This window comes from Macaca mulatta, chromosome 1, assembly GCF_049350105.2.
Source record: "Macaca mulatta isolate MMU2019108-1 chromosome 1, T2T-MMU8v2.0, whole genome shotgun sequence".
Lineage (NCBI taxonomy): Eukaryota > Metazoa > Chordata > Mammalia > Primates > Cercopithecidae > Macaca > Macaca mulatta.
Window position 1 is genome coordinate 4,675,351 of NC_133406.1, and position 26,292 is coordinate 4,701,642.

The 26,292-nt window shown below is 39.2% G+C and overlaps 1 protein-coding gene across 1 annotated transcript in view; it reads left to right on the top strand.

Moving 5' to 3' along the window:
- Positions 1-1,024: 1,024 nt before the first annotated feature.
- The window catches only part of ADSS2 (adenylosuccinate synthase 2), a 43,547-nt gene continuing 18,279 nt past the window's right edge, over positions 1,025-26,292 (top strand). Inside the window, 4 exon segments of the mRNA NM_001261110.1 lie at positions 1,025-1,285; positions 14,872-14,974; positions 15,746-15,814; positions 20,237-20,287. Coding sequence (NP_001248039.1) covers positions 1,103-1,285; positions 14,872-14,974; positions 15,746-15,814; positions 20,237-20,287 — 406 coding nt within the window. The 5' untranslated portion in view covers positions 1,025-1,102.

Sequence of the window (26,292 nt, forward strand, 5' to 3'; positions counted from 1 at the left end):
TGAGCCTTTGTTATTACTGTGTAAAATGAGAATTAGGACTTTACTTGATTTATTGATTTCAGATCTCATGTCCTTTACCTTATCGCCTTACTGTTGAATTTTGTCTTTTTTTTTTTTTTGAGACGTTGTCTCGCTCTGTCGCCCAGGCTGGAGTGCAGTGGCCGGATCTCAGCTCACTGCAAGCTTCGCCTCCCGGGTTCCCGCCATTCTCTTGCCTCAGCCTCCCGAGTAGCTGGGACTACAGGTGCCGCCACCTCGCCCAGCTAGTTTTTTTGTATTTTTTTAGTAGAGACAGGGTTTCACCGTGTTAGCCAGGATGGTCTCGATCTCCTGACCTCGTGATCCGCCCGTCTGGGCCTCCCAAAGTGCTGGGATTACAGGCTTGAGCCACCGCGCCCGGCCTTGAATTTTGTCTTATTTGATCCCTGTCCCCATCTCTGTTACTTCCAGACTTTCAATTTCCAATTCTACACTTACACGTTCCGATTTTATGCTGTTTGTACTGAGAAATTCCACACTTTGTATTTTGTACACGTTCATTCCTTAATAAAGACAAATCCAGACAAACCTGCAGATGGCAGACAGAGGGGCCCCAGAATACGCCGCCGCAGCCCAGAGCGTTGCGTGCTGGGAGTTGTAGTCCGACGCTCCACACGCGCCTCCGCGCCTCTCCAGTTTGAAAGCGAGAGGTAGAGCGGGTAGGCGGGGTGCTGAAGGAGAAGCGCTCTCGAAGCCCCGCCCCTGACCTTTTCCGCTCGCGAGGTTCGCACAGGAGTGGCGCGCCAGGCCGCGGAAGGGGCGTGGCCGCGGAAGGGGCGTGGCCTCGGCCCGGGGTGGTGGCGGTTGCCGCCACCAGGGCCTCTTCCTGCGGGCGGTGCTGCCGAGGCCGGCCTGCGCGGGGCAGTCATGGTCCCCCATTGAGCGGGCTGTGGCGGAGAGCGGGGCGGGGACTGGCTGGAGGGTGGCGGCCCGGCGGGGCGGGGGCGGGGCCGGCCTCTGGCTCCTTCTTCCTCCGCATGTGGCTGGCGGCCGCAGAGCAGTTCGGTTCGTTCACTCCTCGGCGGCCGCCTCTCCTTCGGGCTCTCCTCGCGTCACCGGAGCCATGGCGTTAGCCAAGACCTACCCGGCGACATCCTCCCTGCCCAACGGCGATTGCGGCCGCCCCAGGGCGCGGCCCGGAGGAAACCGGGTGACGGTGGTGCTCGGTGCGCAGTGGGGCGACGAAGGCAAAGGGAAGGTGGTGGATCTGTTGGCGCAGGATGCCGACATCGTGTGCCGCTGCCAGGTGAGGCGACGGGCCTCTCACGGGAGGCTGGGCCCGGGAGCTCGGGCTGCCTGGCACCTGGTGCCCAGGAACTCGGACCCAGGACCCGGATCCACTGGCCAAAATGAGGTGTCACCTTGAGGCTCTCTCCTCCTGTCCTGAGCTGCGGCGACGTGGAGAAATGGCGGGAGGTCGGGGACCCCTGACCTGGAGCGTCGGGTGAAACTTGGGGTGGTTCTGGAGGAAAAGGTGGGCTGGCGGGGAGCCTTTGAGAGATGCGCGATGCCTGGGGACTTGCAGTTTGGCGTCTGGGGACTGGTGCTCCGCCCCGGGACTGAGGCCAGGGTGGAGGTGGGATGCGGTCCGAGTTTGAGGAGCTACCGCCCGAGGCCTGCTCCCAACTCTTCCGACTGCGGGCGGAGACCCGGCGCGACGGCAGAGTCCCCCCATCACCGCCCCCCACCCCGCCCAGAGCGGTGGAGTGGGAGTGGATTGTTTCGAAATGTCCTGAAACCCAGAGTCGCCGATCCCCCGTCTGCAGGACTGTGGCATGCAGTGTTTTGCTTCCTCTGGTCCACTTTGTTGACATCCAAACCCACCCACCTCTGGGCTTTGGACTGTTGTTTTAGGGCCCTGAGTTTCTTGTTTTTGTTTTTACAATGTGCTCCGTACCTTAAAGTTAAGGAGAAACTACTTTTACTAGTTGGTCCCAGAGGAAGGAATCCCTTCTCTGTTGAAAAAAAGTAAATACATGGATATCAACTTGAGTCTTTAGAAATAAATATTTGCATTGCCAAGGTGACATCGAAAGTGCACTTTCGGAAAACGAGGTGGTAATGAACTTCTAACGGGAGACACGTGGTTTTCGATGTAAGCTTTCTTCCTATTTGTCGTTTCCTTTGAACCAACATACAGGGGAGGCCTTTGTAAAGGCTCTCAGATAACTCTCTCCAGCTTCAAAATTCTAAGTAGATGAGTAATAACCACGTTCAAAACAAAGCATAATTTAATATTTGAAGTTAACTGCTGTCTGTTTAGGTTGCAAGAGTATTTGTTTTTGAACATACATGGCATGATATGATGGTGCCATGCTGTATATGTTCTAGTAAGTCATAGGCCCCCTTGAATACCATTCTGAGCATGCAGAAACAGTGAAATCACAGGTATATAGAAGAGCTAAATGCAAATACTGCAAATATTCTCTGATTTACCTTGTTTCGTTTTGTTTTGTTTTCATGCAGAAATCCACCCTGTCCATTCTGAAATAGCTGTTACACTAATTGCCTCTTAGGAAACCGTCACTACCACCTCTCCCTCCTTCCCTTCCAGCCTATTACTTCTCCACCCCTCTGGCAACACACTTTGTACCTTAGCACTCTGGAGGGTGTTGCCATTGAATTCCTGCCCCACACTTTCTTAGGAAATACTCCAGAAATCCAGCCTTTACCTACCTTTTGTCTTACATTCAGATCTGGTCATGCTGTGGGGAAGACGCACCAGAACGCCGAACTTTCTTGCTGTCTAGAAGCGGAGAGAGGCGGAGGCCTGTGTGTCTCCTTCACTGACATCTTGAAATCTTTACGTGGAAGTAGGTCAGGTTGAGCTACACTATGGGTTGTAAGAAGGTTTAGAGAACACAACCATTATGGTATTTATTCTAAAGGATTCTCAATTTAATATTCTATCGAGAAATATTAGAAGTAGTTTGTAGCTTGGAGAAGGTGTTACTAATGTTACCAAGAAAGTAGTCTTGAAGTCGTGGACCGACCTGATCTGATGCCCTTGGAAAGTCTAGAGAAGTGATTGAGAAGGAACTAAGTTTGGCTTTAAAATGTTACCTGAAGATAGTGGAGAAACAAATGAGGGGCCCTGTTAGGCAGACTTCCCTCATCTATATATTTTTGACCTAACTACCTTCCTTATAGAATCCTTATGTTCTTCTAGTGCCTTTTAAGAGTGTATCATTAGGATTCTTTATTAGTCTTGTTAGCAAAAAATAGATGAGTAATGAATAGATTTCAGCATTATCTCTTTTGTGATTTACCTTGGTAACTTTGTATTATTTGGTTAGCCCTAGTAAGCTGGCATCTACTTAATGAAGTTCTCCTAGGTTTTAAAATTGGAATGTTGGAGTTCTTACTGAGTGTGTATAGAGAGCTGGAAAAAATCAACAGTAAGACATTGTGAGCTTGGATTGCCTTGTCTGATGTCTTAAGTTTTGTGTGTTAGTGAAAACATGTCCTTTGTTAGAGTTTAATATATTCTGCCATATTGATGTCATGAGTTCAAATTTTATTCAGCACTGTTTCTCCAGAAATGATGTACACATAATGTATCCATATTTCACCAGTAGAATCATAAGGACTTTCTCCCAACATAAAATATAGTTTTAAAAAGAAAAACTGGCATTGCATTTAATGATAAATTTTAATATATAAAATGCCTTTTTGGAAACACTAGATGCAAACCCAATGGCATTTTCACTCTTACAGCGCTTAAGGCCTGTGTTGTTCAGATTCAGGATTTATGGGAAGTTATTTATAACTTGGTAGGTTCCCCAGATCCGTAAATATGTAGCACTTACATCAAAGGACAGCCACTACTGATGCCTTAATTTTAAATCAATATTTATTTTAAGAAGAAGAGAGAAGAATTAAATAGAGGCCCAACCCTGGGTACAGGTCATTCATCTAGTAAACACTGAGTATCTTCAGGGGATCACTTAGCCTGGGAGTCAAAAATCTGAAAAAGGCAGGGATTGTGCCTACAAGGAGCTCACAATCTGGGGGACAACTGCTGTGTAAGCAAAAATATTGAGAAGGTCGGGATGGAGAAAGGTACTAGCCTAAGTGTTTCAAGGGATTAAAGTATGGGACCAAAAAGGTCCCTTTCTGGCATCACAGAAGGAAGTCTAATACTGTTTTTTCCCAAATTCTCTCAAAGTAAAATACTGTGCTTTGGTTTCTTTATCTTGCTGAGTAGAAACTACAGAAACTTCTTAACTGTAGTAGTTTATACCAGGCTTTAAGCAAAGGCTTATTCATTGTTTTTGAGGAAAGTAAGTTTGGTGGTCTTGGTTATAATGACACACACGAAGTTGCCTGTGATCAGGAAAAGCTAGAGCAGTATTCCCTGTGTTTTCTCTCCAAGGCTTTAAAGCCAATACAAAAAGAAAATACTAAAGTTAGTTATAAGGGAAGGCAGACCCCATCACTTGATATATGTTTTTAAAAGCTTGCTGTAAAAATAAACATACTGAAAAAATACGACTATTTTCTAGCTAGATACAAGTATCTGCTGAAGATCTGAAACCACTATTAGTAAGTGTTAAAGAAGCATAAAAGACATACCAGCAGCAAACTGAGACTTTCTCCTTGAAATAAAAGGTGAAAGGTAATTTAAAAGAAAATGTTAGTATTATTTAATGCCTTGACCTTGTACAGCTAAAATGATCTGCCAGGATAGTAGGTAATTAGCATTTAAGGTAAGCCATTCTTCCAGGTTTATAACAATTGCTATTTCCATTTTCTGATTCTTTTTGTATCATTTATAGCATTTCCCTAGTATATAAGTATTTACCAATGTCTGTTATACTATACTTGGTTAAATCTTGTTCTGTTTGGTTACTGTGGTTTCTCTACCAGAATGTAAATTTTCTCAAAAGGGGGACTTCGTTTTTTTGTTCTGTAGCGCCTAATACTATATGAAGCAGAAGGGAAATACTCAACCAGTGTATTCTGGGTGGCAAGATCACCCCTAGAAATTTATTTGAAATAAGTAATAGTAACCCTTTCTTGTAATTGTTTTAACATCTCTCTGGACAATTTAATTGACTGGTGACATACATTTAAGGTGGAATTCCTAGCATTCCTTGGATTAACATTTGTTGCTTAGTTTTTTAGCTGGAATGTTTTACATTGTACCATTCAAAGGCTTTGTTTATATTAAAATCTTATTTCTCGTTTCTAGGAGAAAATAGGTAACTGATATTTATCTCTTTTTCATGTATCTCCTGAACTATTTCAATTGAATGCCATGTAGGGTTCTAATAACTAGCTTTTCTCCGCTGAGGACAGTAAATCTCAATGTTCAGTCAATGAGGATGTCCTAGGTTGCTATTTCAGTTAGTAAATATAGTATCCTGTCAGCTCTGCTTTTGAGGCATGAGTTTTTATATGTATATGAGACCATCTCAGTGGTGTCTGATCAAAATTATTCTGTTTCTTTAACTTTGGTGGGAATGGATGGGTTTGTTGGATATTTTCAAGTATCTCTAAGAAAAACTGTTGCCTAGAGCAAATCTAGAATGAACCAATAAATTGATATGTACTTAGTAGCTTTCTTGCTGTAACTGGATACGAATCCAGCTGTCTTACCTCTCAGGGACTGTGTCAGATGTTGACACCGAAGATTAGTGTGGACTAAATAATGATAAATAAAAATTGGTGACTATTATACTTTTATCAACAGAAACATCAACATTCAGTATTGCCTACTGAAAGCAATGAAAAGAACAATAAATGAAGCGGGGAGTTCCTGTGGCTACTCTGGCTCTGGGATGGGATAGTTCTTTACATTGAACCAAAATTTATATTTGATTCACATAATAAAATTCTTTTTAAAAAAGAGGCTCCATGAGATTTCTGAAAATGAGATTTTTGTCTATATTAAGTTTTAACATCTTTTTTAAAGGAAGAATTTTATTAGTAAGAAAACTGTTTTGACTTGAAATCTCTAGTTTAATTTCAGTGTGTTTTTAAGAAGATATTTTCATGAATGTATTTAGGTGAATTTTTATCAAACATTCACAAAGAGCTGTGTGATATCATTGGTTTATACATTTTTGGTTGGATGTCTTATGCTCTCAGCTATGACCCTGGTTTGGTGAGTGTGAAAGAATATTAGAGTTTGGTAGCCAGAGTCTAAAGCTTCTTAATTAGGAACCTAAGATCCTCTCAGGCAATGCCTCCTTCCACTTTCATTGTGGGAAGTTACTTCATAATGGTAATGTAAGGTCTAAAATATAAGGTATCTGAGGTTTTCATCATTTGTGACGTGTGTATGAAACTAGAAGGTAACTATAATCATGCAAAGTAAAGTGGATACTTTTAAACCTTTAATGGATAACTGAGCTTGGATATCTTTGCTAAAAAGAAATTAAGATACCCTGTATATTTTTTTCTCTTCCTATCTAGTGTGTCTGGTTACTGATGAGTAGTTAAATTTGATCAACTTGCTGGTAGTAACTTAACCTGCTCTACTTTGGAATCATAAGCTAATTGCAGTTATGTGAATGCTTTCGTGAAAGAACAATCTTCATTTATAACTATTGCTGTGGATTGATAAGTGCTTTAGTTTTGGTGAATGGTAACATGTTTTGTCTGGAAAGGAGGAGATACAGATCTTACAATCTTTACCCTGAAAGCAGCATAGATAATAAGCATTGACTCCAAAGATTTTTAGGCTCTTAAGAAGCTTGAAGACTAAACAGAAAAGTAGCAACCCCTTTTCAGTTGCTGAAATAGTTTAGGGGCACGGGATCTGAGACATTGCTGCTGTCTACTGTAATCCACAGTGGTCACTGACTTCCTGATGTTCATTTTGAGCTCTGTGATTACAGTATGTTGTTTTCATGTATTCAAAGCAAAAGGACAAAGATAAGACACAGAGGCCTAACTAAGTAGCCAGAAAAATGCCTCTGGGCTTTGTGCATGAAGTTGTTAGCCCTTGACACTTGGTCCTGTATTCTGGAAAAGAGACCATTGTTTCAGGTCTACAACACTGAGGATCATTCACTGCCTTCATCTCTCTACCACACAGATACCAAAAATGTATGTTCAGAAAAGCATTTTATCAACTCAGAAATATGACTTATTTCTAGGAAAAAAAAAAGTTCAAAAAATTATATTTGCAGGAGTGAAGAAAGGAGTGATTTGGGGAAGGAGAAGGCCCAGTAGCAAAACCAAGTTAAGAATCAAAAGTCACTTTTGTAGACTAATATCATTTAATTCCTTTCCAACCTTTTTTTTTTTTTTTTTTTTAACCTCCCCTGGACCTTTGGAGCTTCTTAGCTAGAAGCTTATACATATTAGCATTTCCTGATCCAAAATTTTATTCTATAATTGGATTTGACAGCCTCTGGTTCTGAGGAGTCATGGAAAGAACATTCAAAACACTTGTCTTCCGACTTCTGTAAACTTAACATCAAATTAGGAAGAAAAGGAATGCATGGAAAACGAGAACAGTTACAAAATAACTAAATACTGTTATATCATTCCTATATCCTGCAGTAATGCTTTAAAGTGTTGTCCTTGACAGCATAAAATGTTATTAATATCTAGCAATTAATCATTTTAATATTCAGTTTTACTAGTACAAGATGTAAACTCAGCAAGGGGTATATATACTATGTTGTAGTAAGTTTGTTTTGTGAACCGTTTGTGTTCTTTGTTTGCAAGCAATGGAAAGAAACTAACTCAAGCAAAATGGGGATTTGTTTAAAGGAAGAGCAGGATGGTGGCCTGAGATGAAGGCTGCACCTGGAATCTCAGCAGCTAGAACTGGCAGCCTGTTTCTTTAGGATGCTTCCCGTAGGTGACAGGCGTCTCAGACTGCTACTGCTTTCCTCCTCAGTACTCAAATTCAGATTCCCAAGGGGGAGGAGCTGACTGGCTCAGGTTGAAACATGTTTCCCTGCCTGGATCAGTTTGCTGTGGCTGGGGAGATGATTCCTATGATTTACAAGTAAGGGAAAAGGAGGGGGACTGAGCATGCAAAAGCTCTAAGTAACCTGGAGTTAATTTTGTATGGGAAAATAAGGTATGAGGAAGCATTTGTTCTGGATTGTTCCTGTTTGTAAATTATTTTCCAACAGTCTAATATGCTATTGACCTGTAGTGCTTTTCTGGAAGAAAAAATAGAGTTAAATTGGTTTGTATTATTTTAACCTTAATTAAAATAATGAAAATCAGCTATGTATTGATTGTAAAAACTAAAAGCATACACCTGAAACTTTGCTTTTCAGCTTTGAGAGCATAGAATTTTAGTCCTGGTTTTTGTTTCTGTCATGATGTTCCAGTTTATTTCATAGCTCTGTGATGAGATACATTTTTTCCTGGTAATTAAGAAGCTTATTTAATATTTTCTTTGTATTTAATCTTAATGTAAGAATAACAGTCAAAGAAAATTGATAAAATATATATTATATTAGGGGATGTTTTATGACCGCAATTGAATTTTCTTTCATATATTGTTCACCCTAATAAAATTAACGTGCATTTATTCTTGATATTTAATATAAGAGCATCATATAAGGCATTATAAGCTTGTGCTTTTCCTCAAAGAAACCTGCCGCATAGCTACTTGTGGACTTATGCTGTTTTTTGTTTCTTGGGGGGTTGGAGAGGGGTATATTTCAGAATTAAAATGGTTTAAAAATTGGCCTCAACATGAAAGCCTGCCTTGCAGTGTTGTGGCACTGATGGAAGTGTGAATGTGAAGGCGGTGTTAGCACGTGGCTGGAGAGCCACTCTGCCACTCTGCCTCCCTCCCTCCTTCCCTGCCTCCCTGCCACGTGGCTTGTGAGGAGCCACGTACCTTTCTGTGCCTAGGCCTCCCCATCTGTGGAATGGAGTCAGTACCACCTACTTCATAGGGATGTTGTGAGGACTGAAAAGAACAATGTCAACTGTTTTTAATACTCAGATGCAAGGATGATGTCAGTGAAATCTGTACTGTATAAAGGCTACACAAAAATGGACAGACATTTGGTTAACTGTGGCAGATACCAAAAATGTATGTTCAGAAAAGCATTTTACCAACTCAGAAATATGACTTATTTCTAGGAAAAAAAAAGTTCAAAAAATTATATTTGAGATTTATTACTAAATATTTTCCCTGTTGGATGTAATTGATCCAGAAACAACGTTGAGATTCCACAGCCCTTTGTTTATATAACTATTAATTGAACATATTCTATTTTTTTTTAAGTAGTATAGAATATACAGCTATGGTAATGGAAAGTATTTGTTAAATGCTACAAGAGTGACTGGGATCATAAGTGTTATGGGAGTTTGACAAAGAAGCAGGAGGTAATTAGTGTAACTGTTCATGTGATTATAAGATTCATACTTTTGTGGAAGATAACTGATCAGGCTTGGTTTGTGGAAAATTGGGATTGAAAAGGAAATTGTATGTTTCCATTAGAAGTAGAACAACAACAACAAAATATCTCCCATCATTTATTTGGTACTATCTGGCCTCCCCAGTGCTACCCGGGAGAATCATGGAACATGATTAATCAAACACATCCTTGCTGTTGCTCATCCTGGCACATACTACATGGAGTTGCCCATGGGCCCATGTAGGAGCAGCTCCATCTGCCCTTATAATATGTGGGTGGGAGACTGAGGGGTGCTCATATTTGAAACTGGTTTTGGTTGTGGTGCTCATATTTGAAATTCTTTGTTTTGCTGTCTGCTAATACGTGACCTCTCCTTGGACCAATGTAATCTCTGTTTGAGGACAATTGCCTGAAGTCCCAAGGTGAATAATCTGAATATTTTAGGTTTGGCATCCAAATAGGCACTTTAAATTTGAAGCTTTGTCTGTTGCATTTTATAAAATACAGTATACTAAAACTTGTTTCGTATATAGATTACCTCATCAAGAAACTCCTTATGAGCAGCTCCTTCTCAGTTCACCTCAAGACCCTTCTGCATAGTGTACGTTTCGAGATTAAAAGTTATGCCCCAACTGCCCCCCAGAGCACTAGTGACCAAATAGAAATAAGACTTAGATATTTTCCTCTAAATCCTACGTAGGATAATCTAGGGTTTTTCTGGGTATATTTAACCATATTTACACACTGAAACAATTTAAATGATATTTAAACCATATAATAATCAATGTAATACTGGTTATTGAAAAATGTTGATATTTTTCAATAACTAATATTTGGATGAGCAAACTTTATACCACCGTGTGACTTTAAGTCTTTTACTGCTGAACTTTCCAGCTTGCACTACCTATAAACTTGGACAAACTTAAGGAGTTAAGCCAATTTTTCCTTCTAAAGTCATCCATCACAACCATCTGCCTAAAAAATTATATATGTGTGTGTGTGTGTGTGTGTGTGTGTGTGTGTGTGTGTGTGTGTCTAGAGCAACCATTGCCTCTTTATTATGGTTAATTCCATCATTACTACCTGTCTTGGTAAAATATTAGCTAAGAGAGTAAGCTTTTGTTGCACAAAAAGAACATTGTCATGCACTGCCAGTAATAATTGTCAAATAATAATTCATCAAATGATTATATTAATATATCTATAAAAGTAATTTTATGTAAATTAGGAGACTTACTTTAAGGGTCTACTCCAAAAATTAGAGTAGTTTATTTTTAACCTTGAGCAAATGATGAAATTTTAAAAACTTGCTTTTTGGGGGATTTTTTTGAGACAGAGTCTTGCTCTGTCGCCCAGGCTGGAGTGCAGTGGCGCGATCTCGGCTCACTGCAAGCTCCACCTCCCGGGTTCACGCCATTCTCGTGCCTCAGCCTCCTGAGTAGTTGGGACTACAGGTGTGCACCACCACCCCGGCTAATTTTTTATATTTTTAGTAGAGACAGGGTTTCATCATGTTAGCCAGGACAGTCTCAATTGCCTGACCTCGTGATCCACCCGCCTCGGCCTCCCAAAGTGCTGTGATTACAGGCGTGAGCCACCGTGCCCGGCCTAAAAACTGGTTTTAAAAAAATAAACTGATTGTAGCTGGACAGGGTGGCATGCACATGTAGTCTCAGGGACTCAGGAGGCTGAGACAGGAGGATTGCTTGAGCCCAGGAATTCAAGGCCTGCTTGGGCTATAGTGAGACCCCATCTCTAAAAAAAACCTGATTTGGCTTTGATAATAATACCTTATTTGTTGTCTCAAAATTACCAAATACTTTATAACAACTTAGTAAAAATTTATTAAACTTAGTAATTTGTAACAAGAGGAACTGAAATACAGGTAAGAATTACGCTGTACGTTATTTTTAAAAGACTAAATTAAGATAAATAATGTTCTTTTGGTGTATACTATATGTCCTAGGATTCTATCAGAATTGATGATAAAATTACACAAGTGTGAAATAATAATACATACTAGGAAGTTTATTACAAGATTGTTTATAGTAGCAAAAGATTGGAAACAGGCCGGGCGCGGTGGCTCAAGCCTGTAATCCCAGCACTTTGGGAGGCTGAGACGGGGGGATCACGAGGTCAGGAGATCGAGACCAACCTGGCTAACCCGGTGAAACCCCGTCTCTACTAAAAAATAACAAAAAAACTAGCCGGGCGAGGTGGCGGGCTCCTGTAGTCCCAGCTACTCGGGAGGCTGAGGCAGGAGAATGGCGTAAACCCGGGAGGCAGAGCTTGCAGTGAGCTGAGATCCGGCCACTGCACCCCAGCCTGGGCGACAGAGCGAGACTCCGTCTCAAAAAAAAAAAAAAAAAAAGATTGGAAACACTCTGAATGCCTCTCATTATGGGACCAGTATAATAAGTTATGATATATGTACATATACAAAAGAATAAAATACAACTGTTAAAAGAATGAGATGATTCTCTTTGCAAGGTTATGGAAGTACGCAAGCTGCCCACCTGTATATAATTTGCTACCATTGTATATGTAAAATAAAACAGTACATATGTTTTGTATGCAAAAATCACTTCAGGAAAGACACCAAAAACTTGTGCTAACTGGTTGTCTTACAGCAAGGGCATGAGAAAGGCTTCACATTTTACTGTGCATACTTCTGTGCCATTTGGTGTCTGTATCATATGTGGGAATTTCCTATTTAAAAATAAATAATAAAAACTAATGCACCTGTTTCCTTTTTGGTGTCACCTGAAGGTGTTGCCCATCATCCCTGTTTCTGTCTGCCTGTGCCTTTCCAAAGTGTGTCTTACAGATTTTAGTCCAACACTGCCAAGTTTTTTTATTTTAAATATATGCCATACCTTAGTCTTCAAAGAGTTCTTTGCTTTATACAGTGCAAAACACCATGTAAATAGGTACTTGCTTTTTGAAGATTTTTTTTTTTTAGCAGGGCCAATTTTTCTAGCATTTTTGTGACCTCATAATTGGTGATGATTTGGTAAAAGTAGTAACATTCAATTTGTTAAAAATAACCTTGCGGATCGGGCAGAATGGGGGAAGATGGTCAGACAGAACCCTTTACCAATTGTTCTCCCACAGGAACACCAGATTTAATAACTACCCACACAAAAAAGCACCTTCATAAGAACCAAAAATCAGGTACCTGGTTTTAACTTCCTATCACTGAAAGAGGCATGGAAGAGGGTAGGAAAGACAGTCTTCAATTGCTGATACCACCCCTTCCCCACCCCCAGCAACCATGGGGCACTGAGAGAGAATCTGTACGCTTAGAGGCAGGAGAATGCAGTGATCCTAGGACTTTGCATTGGAACTCAGTGCTGCCCTTGTCACAACAGAAAGCAACACTGGGCAGAACTCAGCCAGACCAGCCCTTACCAGAGGGGAAGTGCCCATCCTAGTGGTCAGAACCTGAGTTCCAGCGAGCCTAGCCAGCACATGCTAAAGTGCTCTGGGGTCCTAAATAAATTTGGAAGATAGTCTGGGCCACAAAGACTGCAGTTCTTGGGCAAGTTCCGGTGTTGTGCTGGACTTGGAGCCAGTGGACTTGGGGGGCATGTGACCTAGTGAGACACCAGCCAAGATAGCCAAGGGAGTGCTTGTGCCCCCGTTCCCCCAACCCCAGGCAGCACAGCTTGCAGCTCCAGGAGAGGCTCCTTCCCTCCACTTGAGGAGAGGAGAGGGAAGAGTCCGGAGGATTTGGTCTTGCAATTTGGATCCCAGCCACAGTAGGACAGGGTACTGGGGGAAGTCCTGAGCTCCCCATCACAGGCCCTAGTTCCAGCACAAATTTCTAGACATACCCTGGGCCAGAAGAGAAGTTGCTGCCTTGAAGGGAAGGACTGAGTTCTGGCAGGATTCATTACCTGCTAGCTAAAAAGCCTGTGAGCCTTGAATAATTAGCAGGCAGATATCTACCCAGACAGATAAGGAAAATGTGGTACATGAACAAAGTGGAGTACTATTCAACCAAAAAAAGAATGAAATCCTCCTGTCATTTGCAACAACGTGGATGGAACTGGAGGTCATTATGTTACGTGAAGTAAGCCAAGCACAGAAAGACAAACTTCACATGTTCCCACTTATTTGTGGGAGCTAAAAATTAAAACAATGGAACTCATGGAGATAGAGAGTAGAAGGATGGTTACCAAAGGCTGGGAAAGGTAGTGGTAAGAGTTGGGGGTGGGGTGGGGAGATGGTTAATGGGTATACAAATATAGTTAGATAAAAATACATGTAGTATTTGACAGCACAACAGGGGACTACAACAGTAATTTATTATACATTTTTAAATAGCTCAGAGTATAATTAGATTGTAACACAATGAAAAGATAAATGCTTGAGTTGATGGATACCATATTTACCCGGATATAATTATTACTCATATGCCTGTATCAAAATATCTCATGCGCCACATAAATATATGCACTACTACGTACCAAGAAAAATTAAAAATGAAAGAAAAATAGCCTCGTGATCAGCCCTCATTCTCAGGCAATATAGTTTTGATTGGTATTTTTTGTTATAGAAGGATGTTGTTAAAGTTTTTATTTGTTGCAAATACATCCCGAGTTTACTTTTAAAAGTCTGTTAATGTTGTATAGAAGTTTAAACATATATGTAATCAGCTGACAAGTGTGAAAACTTGTGTTTTCTTCCATGTTTTTTAAACATATAAATTAGAAAAGTTATCTGGTTACTTAATATTTAGTCTCCTTTGTACCTAATTTTTGTAATTTGACTTTTTCCATTTTGTTATTTCTGCATAAGCTTCGTAGAAAGCAAATTTCATCATGAGTTTATAGTATGATTCTCAGTGTTAGCAGTTCCTTGATGCACGATATTATTTTATCCAGAGATGAGCAGGTTCTGGGGATCTGTCACTAACCAAACCTAAAAGACTGGTATATAAATTAGAGGCCAAGGATAACCAATATTTGGGGGAGATTCTTGTTAAGTCCATGTAAGAATACAAATTTCAGGTCACAGAGTTGCTTGACAGAGTCTGAAGACGATGGGAATTATATGCATATTTACATCAAGTTAGGGTAACTGGATAGATTACTCTTCTCTTAGAGATTTTTTTGTGTGTAGATGGAATATCATGGTTAGTTAGATTGCCATAATCCTCCATAGCCAAAGACAGACTAACTGCTCTATGTATTTTTTTCACTTTTTTCCGTCTTTTAAGAAGGAGTATGATTTTCTGTCTTTCAGAAACCTGAATTCCCCAATGTCCATATTCTTTCAGAATAATCACTCAAGTGTACTACAGTGGGGAAAGGAGACAGCCAAACTATTTTAAAGCCTTTCACGAATCAGTAAAGGTGGCAAATATTTGGACTCTCTTAAGTTGACCTTTTGGCAGGAAGTCATTAATTCACTTTGGAAGGAGATATGTTATTTGTCACGTTTATCATCAAACTTAGTTTTCCCCTGTCTTATATTTTAGGGTGGAAATAATGCTGGCCATACAGTTGTTGTGGATTCTGTGGAATATGATTTTCATCTCTTACCCAGTGGAATAATTAATCCAAATGTCACTGCATTCATTGGTAAGTATATAAACTGAGCTGCATGGGGATTCCCCCCACCAATTGATAATGGCATTTATTTTTTATCATCAAAACTGATTTCATCTCTCACTAACCAGGTGGTTCATTGATCTCTTACTAATTTTGACCTTGATACCTTCTGGAATATACCTGACTTTGGCTATTTGTCACTGTAAGGTGTTTTAACAGTAATACTTTTTGGAATGATTACTTTGCATTCATTTGTGCTCACTGACAATCTTAATTCTATAAAGAAGTATTAGATCATCGAATCAGTTTTCCAAATACTTTTTTTCCCCAAATACTTTCAACCATGACTCATAGTAAGAAATACGAGAGGTTCATGAGTTTATTTTGAACCCTTACAATACATGATGCAATCTGATCTTTTCTACTCTACTTTTTAATTTTTAAAAATCCTTATCACAACCTACTAAATTGACTTGTGACCTGATAGGGTGTGATTCCCCAACCTGAAAGATACTGATTTAGTGTGTACTGTGACCATGTTCCATTTGCTTAAAATTAACATAGTTTCCTTCAAAAACATATTTCACTTTGTTTCCAAGAAATTTTCAACTTCATTGAGTATAATTCTAGCATAAAATATTCACTATATTATGTTCCATTATGTATTTAAATTATACTCCTATGAAAACTTGGAATCATTTCTGTGGTAACACCCTGGTAAATCAGAATGTCCTTTAAGTTACATGTGTCTGAGTTGTAATTATAGTGGCTTACGGCTGGGATTTGTTGGTTTTCCTTTAGGAAATGGTGTGGTAATTCATCTACCTGGATTGTTTGAAGAAGCAGAGAAAAATGTTCAAAAAGGAAAAGGTATGAAAGAATGAGTCTACTAGGTAACCAGTTGTTCTTTGTAAAGTTTTATTAGGATCTTATGCCAGGCAAACAACATGTTTGTCTTATACTTTAAAATTGCAGGCTACTATAAGACAAATTTTTAATGTCAGTTATTAAGTTTTATTTATTATAAACACTGTTTTAAACAGAAGACTAACATCTTACGTCATTATGTTAAGTCTTGATTTTTTTACACATTGGTTATCTGTAAACTTTATCTTAAGGTAGCTAGAATTACAATATGTGGGTGGCAAAACTAGGAAATTCCTGAGTTTGCACACTGTCAGTCTTGTTTTCTGAAAGGTCTAGAGCTCTCCTTTTGTTGCTACAACTCAGGGATAAAAAGGAATTTTTTTACCCCCCCATGCTACACAGATGTAAGGGGAATTGTTTAGGGCCCTCCTTCTAAATGAAGTAAATGCTGCTTTTATGCAATATATCCATGCCCATCTTCTTAAAAGAAATAGTCCTGGATTCTTGCCTTTACTGATCTCTTGGATTTTTAGAGGTGTGTTTACATTAACCTTGGCCATCTCATTAGGGTGTGAGGGGAATTTGATAATACAAACCCAGTTTAAACATCTCTAATACAAAAATCTGAAATCCAAAATGCTCCCCAAATCTGAAACTTTTTGAACACAGACATGACACAAGGGGAAAGTTCCATACCCAACCTCATGCAACGAGTCACAGTCCAAACATAGGCGCACACACAGTTTATTCAGTGTCTCCAAGGGAAAAAAGGCCTTCTCCCCTTTCAGCTTTCATATATCTTTTCCATGCACACCCAGATTCCCCCACACAAGCGTGCCCACAGAGGGTAATAAAGTGGCATGTGTGCTAGCTGGATGTTCCAACTGTGGTAATAAATGAAATATAGAATACAGATGGAGACTGAAAGCCTACTGTTTGTTGTTACTGCTGTTTGCCAGCTGATACAGATACTCTGGTGCTGCTGCTGTACTGCTTAGTTACCCTGAACACATTTTTTCCACTGTATTAGTGATATGTCATATTTTTTCCTGTTAAATACTTGCATGTGAATAACTGTAAGGAAATAATTACTTATCAGCATATAAATTCAGAGTCAAGAATGTTGGTATTGGTAAACAACCACAGATGGAGGAGGAAGAGGAGGAGGGAGGAGAAGGAGGAGGATGGAGGAAGAAGAGAAGGAGGAGGAGGAGGGTCCCTAAACTTTTTCATGCACAAAATTATTTAAAATACTGTATAAAATTGCCTCAGTTGATGTGTATAAGGTGTATATGGAACATAAATGAATTTCATGTATATATTTGAGCCACACACCCCAGAGATCTCATTATTTGTATGCAAATATTCCAAAGTCCAAAAAAAAATCTGAAATCTGAAATATTCTTGTATTTGGAATAAGGGAATCTCAACCTGTAATACATAATTGAGGAGAATCATTAGTATAGTTTCCCCTTGAATTAGCTCACATTTAAAAGACGCAATTACTGTTAAAGTATTGTTCAGGTTTTTTTTTTTTTTTTTTTTTGGAGATGGAGTCTTGCTTTGTCATGCAGGCTGGAGTGCAGTGGCACGATCTCGGCTCACTGCAACTTCTGCTTCCTGGGTCCAAGCGATTCTCCTGCCTCAGTCCCGAGTAGCTGGGACTACAGGCACGTGCCACCATGCCTGGCTAATTTTTTGTATTTGTAGTAGAGATGGGGTTTCACCATGTTAGCCGGGATGGTTTCCAACTCCTGACTTTGTGATCCGCCAGCCTTGGCCTCCCAAAGTGCTGGGATTACAGATGTGAGCCACCGCATCCTGCCCTGTTCAGGTTTAAAAGTAGCAATCTGTCCTCAAGTGTTCTTAACCACTAAATGTGATTTTACAGAACCCTGTCTGTGCTACCATCTCTTTTCTCCTTTCTGCGTTTTCACCTGTGACCTAGTCTGTGATTTTTATATTGGTGCTGCTCTCTGTTCTCATCTCCTTTAATAAGTTTGCCCTACTCCCTTTTTCCTTCTAGCCTATCCGACCCTGCTCTTTTTCCACTTTACTGAATTTCTTGCTCCTATTTTCTTTATTGTATCTCCTAAACTAATTTTAGAGTACATGTTTGTGTGTCGAAACAACCATAGAGGGGGACGCTTAATATTCCAGGTTTACTTTTTCGCACGTTACCGAGGAGGTTCTCCTCTTTAATCTTTAAGGAATATATTTTAAAAATAAATCTTAAGGTAAAAACAAATTTTTCATTATTAAAGATTAGTTTTGAAATGTTTGCAGCTTGGCAGTTTGTCTTTAGTATTGTCTTTAAAGAAAAACATCAATTTGGATTCATTTGTTCATTCAAGCATTTTTTTTTTTTGGAGACATGGTCTTGCTCTGTCGTCTATGCTGGAGTGCAGTGGTGTGAACACAGTAGTGAGCCTCTACCTCCTGGGCTTAAGCAGTCCTCCTACTTCAGCCTCCCGAGTAGCTGGGGCCGTAGGCACGTGCCACCATGCCTGGCCAGGTTTTTAAATTTTTTTTATTTTTGTAAAGATGGGGTCTTTCTGTGTCACCCAGGCTGGTCTCAAACTCCAGGCCTCAAGCAATCCTCCTGCCTTGGTCCCCCAAGTGCTAGGATTATAGGCCACTGCTCTCAGCCAAAAATAATTTTTAAAACCACTTATTGGATAACAGGCCCTGTGCTATGAAAACTCACAGCCTCTCCTCTAGGTCTTCCACAGTTAAATGGGGAGACAGATATATCTCCTTACAATTCACTGTAGTAAGTACAGTAATTAACAGTAGTACCTTAGAAGAATTAGTGAAAAAGCTTATTTTCTGTGCTTTTTTTTTTTTTTTTAGATGGAGTCTTGCTCTGTCACCAGGCTGGAGTGCAGTGGCACGATCTCGGCTCACTGCAGTCTCTGCCTCCTGGCTTCAAGCGATTCTCCTGCCTCAGCCTCCTGAGTAGCTGGGATTACAGGCGCCCGCCACCACACCCAACTAATTTTTGTATTTTTAGTAGAGACAGGGTTTCACCATGTTGGCCAGGATGGTCTCGATCTCCTGACCTCAGGTGATCCGCCCGCCTTGGCCTCCTGAAGTGCTGGGATTACAGGCATAAGCCACCACACCCGGCCCATATTTTTTATAATAATTATCTTTTGGGAAAGGGTGCCATTCCTAAAATTAACTCCCTTCTGTCAAATTTCTCCCTGCTAGGTACCTAACCTCCCCTAGCAAATTTCTGCCTGCCAGGTACCTAACCTCCCCAGCATGATGTTTTTCTACCATTTGCCTTTTGGATTCCTAGAAATATTTTATGTGGATGTGACTGGTTTGAATTTGGAGCTTTTAGAGCAAGACATTTGGAAAGATAGCATGTGAGTGAATTTATGTATGGAATGAATGACGTGAGAAAACTCTTGTTAGACATGATGTTTCCTATACAGAAGAAAAGATACAAACATGATTGCTTCAGTAAAAAATGCTTTTAGGCCGGACGCGGTGGCTCAAGCCTGTAATCCCAGCACTTTGGGAGGCCGAGACGGGCGGATCACAAGGTCAGGAGATCGAGACCATCCTGGCTAACACGGCGAAACCCCGTCTCTACTAAAAACACACACACAAAAAAAACTAGCCGGGCGAGGTGGCGGCGCCTGTGGTCCCAGCTACTCGGGAGGCTGAGGCAGGAGAATGGCGGGAACCCGGGAGGCGGAGCTTGCAGTGAGCTGAGATCTGGCCACTGCACCCCAGCCTGGGCGACAGAGCGAGACTCCGTCTCAAAAAAAAAAAAAAAAAAAAAATGCTTTTAGACATTGTATTTCCTTTTTTTTGAGACAGCATCTCGCTCCACTGCCTACACTGTAATGTAGTGGCACAATCTTGGCTCACTGCAACCCCTGCCTCCCGGGTTCAAGTGATTCTTGTGCCACAGCTACCCGAGTAGCTGGGATTAGATGCACCCACCACGACGCCCAGCTAATTTTGTATTTTTAGGAGAGATGGGGTTTTATCATGTTACCCAGGCTAGTCTCAAACCCCTGGTCTCAAGTGATCCACCTGCCTTGGCCTCCCACAGTGTTGGGATTACAGGCATTAGCCACCATGCCCGGCCTAGACATATTTCTAAAGAAATTAAGATTTTAGGCTGAGGTGGGCAGATCACGAGGTCAGAAGAATGAGACTGTCCTGGCTAACACGGTGAAAACCAGTCTGTACTAAAAATACAAAAAAAAATTAGCCGGGCGAGGTGGCGGCGCCTGTAGTCCCAGCTACCCGGGAGGCGGAGCTTGCAGTGAGCCGAGATCGCGTCACTGCGCTCCAGTCTGGGCGACAGAGCGAGACTCCGTCTCAAAAAAAAAAGAAATTAAGATTTAAAACTGCTGTACAGAATATTCAATTAAAATATATCTTTTTCTCCTTTCTCTCCAGGACTAGAAGGCTGGGAAAAAAGGCTTATTATATCTGACAGAGCTCATATTGGTAAGGTGGATATATTGCATTTATTTGTAACTATCTTTTTATCAGAAATTTATCAAATGAAAGTATTTAGTAACTAATTTTGTCTTTTATTTTTATTTAGCATAAGTAGGATGGATTGTAGTAATTGAGTTCTAAATACAAAAAAAACTTACTTTTTTTCTTTTTTAACAAAGTCTAGGCTGAAATTTACCTATTTGAAAAAAAGGTTAGCTAAGCAAATTTGTAATACAAGTGGTATTTCATAAGACATCTCTAATTCTATTTAAAAATAAGCCACATCAAATGCAAAGAACATTTATTTGTACATGTAATATTCTTGTAAAAGTAAGTGTACCATTTTGCAGATAGAGTGAGTCTTTGTGCCTAAAATGTAATAATTATTGCTTTTTAAGTGATTCAGATTTTGTTCAGACTAACCTAAATTTCAGCCACTACCAATAAATTTGGGATTTTCTTTTCTGTTATTTTTCTCTTTCAGAACCAATAGAATTGTTAATTAGCAGTGACATGATTAAGAGACAATAACCAGAAAATAAATCAGTAAAAACCATGTAGGAAACTTCTCTATGATTGATCTGCACTCTTAAATTATATTTAAATATGTATGTGTCCTGTGGCAGTAGCTGCTCTAGTTTTAACACTGGCCTCTATTTAAAAGGCAGCCTCATCAAGATACTTAACAGTATTTATCAGCCAAGCACAGAAATCAAATAATGGTCCCTCCAGATAATAGCCACAGACTTGAATCCTAGGTATAATCCTAGTAACCCAAATAAAATAACTTATTTAAAGTAAACTCTATTGGATTAACATACAGTTTTTATATGAAACTGGCTTCTTTGTTACATTGTGTGCCACAGGCTTCTTAATCTGTAAAGTCTGAAAGGAACAATTTTTTGTTTTTACTGAAAAACAGTTTTATGTCAATATTTGTTGTCCTCCTGTATGTTGTCTATTAGTAGGCTGGTTATCCTTGAATGCAAAGACTTTGATAGCTGTTTGTTAGTGTAACTGGATAAAATGTGGAATACTTCTGTATTTAACATAAAACTAAGCTTGTGAGTAGTTTATATTTCACCTGGTTATACTTAAACTATGATAGTATTATCAGTAATACTTTTATTTAAAAGGCACCTTTTATATTTCCAGAATAATTAATAACATAGATGCATAACCAAGACAAAAACCAAAGGAAACAAAGAAGCTTTGCAGTCCCAAATGATAACATGCAATTTGGATAAGGACAAAAGGGTTTTGTTTTGGTTTTCAGAAGAAGGAGGTTGTCATTTTCGTTGCCCATTTTAAGCTTCTGATTTTAAAAATATTTATATTTTGTTTGTTAGCTTATCTTAGGACTTGAATTTTAAACTTATATATCACTGTTGTGCTATCATATAGGAAGCAATACAGTGTTACTAATACTTTTTTGTTGTTGTTAGATGGAGTCTCGCTTTGTCACCCAGGCTGGAGTGCAGTGGGGTGATCTCAGCTCATTGCAAACTCTGCCTCCTGGGTTCAAGCGATTCTTCTGCCTCAGCCTCCTGAGTAGCTGGGATTACAGGTGTGCCACCATGCCCAGCTAATTTTTGTGTTTTTAGTGGAGATAGGGTTTCACACGTTGGTCAGGCTGGTCTTGAACTACTGACCTCAGGTGATCTGCCCACCTTGGCCTCCCAAAGTGCTGGGATTACAGGCGTGAGCCACTGCCTCCAGCCCTACCAATATTCTTTCTTATTGGCAGTTTCCTAGGTGTATAAGGAAAAATATGTTTTTGTGAAGTACTTTTGTAGCGTTTTTGTTTGCTTATACTTACTACTCATTAGCTTTATTTATTCTGTTACCAATAGTCAACTTTATCTTCTTTTACCTTCGTGATTTTATGTGTAGTTTTTTGGTATCCATTGTTCCTATTGTGGATAAAGCAAGGCACTGCATTAGATGATAAAAACCACTACTTATCTTCAGAACGTTCTAATGGCTTTTTGTTATGTTGTCTGCTCTGTGAAATTCATTATCTTAATCAGCATACCACAATTTAGGATTGCAAAATAGAATAATCCCTAATACCTGCCCTTTGAATAACGTATAGCATCAGCGTATGTAATCAGGTAGTTGGGCTATGTGCAGATATAAATGTATGCTGATGATATCAGCCTGTTGGAAAGAACATCGTGTTAAGAGACATATCCCTGTTCCTGTCTGGATTCTCCATCTTCCTTCTTCATTGCAATTGCTTTGGGTCTGTCACTTAACAGTTCCATCCTTGGTACAGCATAGAGGTTAAGCAAGTTACTTAACCTTGGTGGTCTAAAATAACCTCTAATTATTTTAGACCACCAAAACAAAACAACAAAGTAGTATGGGAAGGGGTAAAAAGGCCTAGAGTAAAAGGAAAGTAATTTAGTTTAAGCCATAATAAATGTAAATGAATATTATTATTTTATTTACAATTATATTTCTTTAATAATGATTTTTTTCCCATAAATGTATGTCCTTAAAGGAAAGTATTTCTGACAGGACTGAGCCTGTAGAAGATAAGCTCAGACTAAAATTTAGGTGTTAGTAGTAATATGTGTAATAATGGATGTGTTGTGCTTTAAAATGTGTGTTACTATAAGCCTATAAGGTTCATTTCCTAGGGTCCTTAAAAAGTCTTACAAGAAACATATTTTTTATTTTATTATTTTATTTTATTATTTTTTGAGACAGGGTCTCATTCTATCACCCATGCGGGAGTTCAGTGGCATGATCTTGGCTCACTACAACCTCCGCCTCCTGGGTTCAAGCGATTCTCGTACCTCAGCCTCCTGAGTAGCTGGGATTACAGGCATGTCCCACCACGCCCAGCTTATTTTTTTGTGTTTTTAGTAGAGACAGGGTTTCGCTATGTTGGCCAGGCTGGTCTTGAACTCCTGACCTCAAATGATCCACCCGCCTCGGCCTCCCAAAGTGCTGGGATTACAGGCGTAATCCACTGCCCGGTCAGAAACATGTATTTTAATATAATCAATTCTAAAATAGTGAAAAGGAGTAAATAGTATCATTAAAAAATCAGAAAACTAATTGGAAAATCGTTGCTGTGAAACTGCTTCCGTCTTTGCTTTAGAGACTGCCCTGTCAGCATGGCACTGAATGGACAGTTTTGTAAGCTCCATTGTGATTTAAGGCGTTAGAATTCTCATTTCAGAACTGAGTACAGGATCTGGCATATAGATGCTTCAAAATGTTCATTTACTTCCAAGGATTTTTAAAATCTTCCGTAGTATGAGATTCTGTATAAAAGTGTGGTGGGTGATATGGAGCGTAGTACAATGGAAAAAACTATAGGCTTTGAAACTGAGGGATCTGGATCCAAATCTTGATTATGGATCCTCTGGCAAGTGATTTCCTTTGCAGTCACTAGTTCCCCAATCAGTAAAAACACCTTACACAGGTTGTGTCCACAAAGGAAAGAATTTTACGTGTTTTATTCATATATGTGTACACCCAACAGCTAACTTAAGTGCTGTACTTGGTCAAGATATACTGTTTTTATCCTGACAAATACTGCTCTGTAGTTTTCTTTAGTTTTGTTGTCTGTTCTTCAATTTTGGTGCCTTCTATTTTTCTGAAAGAGTTATGTGTGAGGTTGGTAATATTTCTTGTTTAAATGTTTTATAGAAAATCTTTGTGAGGATGTTTTTATGAATTCCATGAAGATTATGAATTTTATTTCTTTAATAGATATTGGGATATTCAGATTTTTCTGTTTCTTCTGTCAGTTTTAGTAATTTATGTTTCCTAAAGAAATGTATTCGTCTAACTTCTCAAATTATTGGTAACTTTTGTAGTCTTCAGTGATGTCCCTCTTTTATTCATGGTATCCATTTTATTGATTTTGTGGGTTTTTTTTTTTTCCTTCCCAAAAAACCATTTTCTCTATTTTCTGTTTCACTGGGTTCAGCTCTTTCTATTCTTCCTACTTTCTTTGGTTTAAATTTGCTCGTTTTTGTAGTTCCTTTAGAAGCTTGGATCATGAACTCTACTAGACCGACGTCGCTCTCTTCCTCCCTCCTTTCCTCCCACCCTCCCTTCCTTTCTTCCTTCCTGACCTTTCTTTTCTAATGTAAGCATTTAAAATTACATGTGTTCCTCTAACACATGTAATGATGTTAGCTATATTCCACAAATATTATTTATACATTCATTTCCATTCAGTTCAAAATAACGTAATTTATATTTTAACCTATATGTTGAGTATGATGTTCGTGTTTCCAAATATTGGAAGATTTTCATGATTTCTCTCTATTCATAATTTAATTTTATTGTGAACAGAGAATATACTCTGTATGATCCTAATCTTAGTTTGTTGAGACTTCTTTTCTGGCTCAGGATGTGGTCTGTTTGGTTAATGGTCTTCATGCACTGGAAAGAATATGTGCTCTGCTCTTGTTGAGTAGAGTGTTCTTTAAATGCCAATTAAATCAAATTGTTTGATAGTGTTGTTCAAGTCCTGTATCCCAGCTGATTTTCTATCTATATTCTGTCAGTTACTGGGAGGAGTGTTGAGCCTCTGACAATAATTGTGGATTTGTCTATTTCTCTTTTGAAGTCAGTCAGTTTCTGCTTCATGCACATTGAAGCTCTGTTAGGTTCATGTATGTTTACAGTTCTGATTTTGATGCATTGAACCTTTTCTCGTTATGAATTGGTATTAACAACCATAGCTTTTTATGATCAGCAGGTTTCCCTGGTGCTGTTAGTGGGAAAGTTTTGATGCTGTATGTACTAGTTAGTTACTTTTCAGAAGCTAAATTTGTTATTGTGTGATTTAAAAGTATCTAATAAGCTATGAATGTTAATACCACAATATCCTCTTTATGGTAATATTCCTTATTCTGATATCTACTTTGATATTAATATAGCCACTAGAGTTACCTTAAGATTACTATTTGCATGGTGTATCGCATTCCATCCTCTAATGATCTTTAGTGTGTCTGTCTCTTTGGATCTTATAATGTATTTTTTATAGACAAAATGTAGTTGGGTCTTGCATTTTATTCATTGTGACAATTTTATCCTTTAATTGGAATGTTTAGACTATTTAATTTTACTATAGTTAATTATCACTATGGTTAGATTTATGTCTGCTCTTTGTTTTCTTTTTATTTATTCTTTATTTTTCTTCTTTTCCTGCTTTCTTTTACACTGAACATTTTTAATATTATCCCCACTGTTAACTTACTAGCTATACCTCTTGTTTTATGAATTTATGAATTTTGGTAGTTGCTGTAGGGGCTATAATTGCATCTTTTAGTTACTCGAGTTACCTTCAAGTATTTCACTTAGAAGGTTTAAGCAGTTGATTTTTTTAAGGCAACTTAAAAATTATTAAGTTGCTGGCCAATTCTTTACATTAGCACACTAATGCAAGGACCTATTGCATTAAACTTTTGCCCTGTTCACTGAATCTCATAACTCAGTTTGTACTGTGAGAGATGCTTATTGAGGGAAAATGGCCTAATGAGTGGTTGAGACCCTTAAAAAAATTAAATATGAAATCCAGATTTGTTAGGTGTCTGTTCTTTTATTTAATATCGATGTATTACATGCCTACTGTGTCAGGTATGGTGCTGAGCACTAAGGATTCAGCAGTGGAAAAGACCAAAAGCATCCCTTAATGGAGCATATCGTGTACTAGTGAAAACAGATCATATTACTAGAAATGTGTAATCCATGTAGCATGGCATATAGTGCTCAGTTCTGAGGAGAAATAGTAACTCAGAGAAAGGAGCTAGGCAATGGCAGGCAGTTTGAAGGAGGAGGTAGGGGCCTACAGTTGTATGTAATGTGGCCGGGGAGCCTTCACTGAAAAGTGACAGTTGAGTCCAAGACCTCAGGGAGATGTGAGAAAGCAAGCAAAGTGGCTGTTACATGTTCCGAGTCTCATACTAAATATGGTATAACATTAATCATGTTAATAAAACTTAAGTATAATAGTAAATTAAAACTTTTAAAATGCTGTT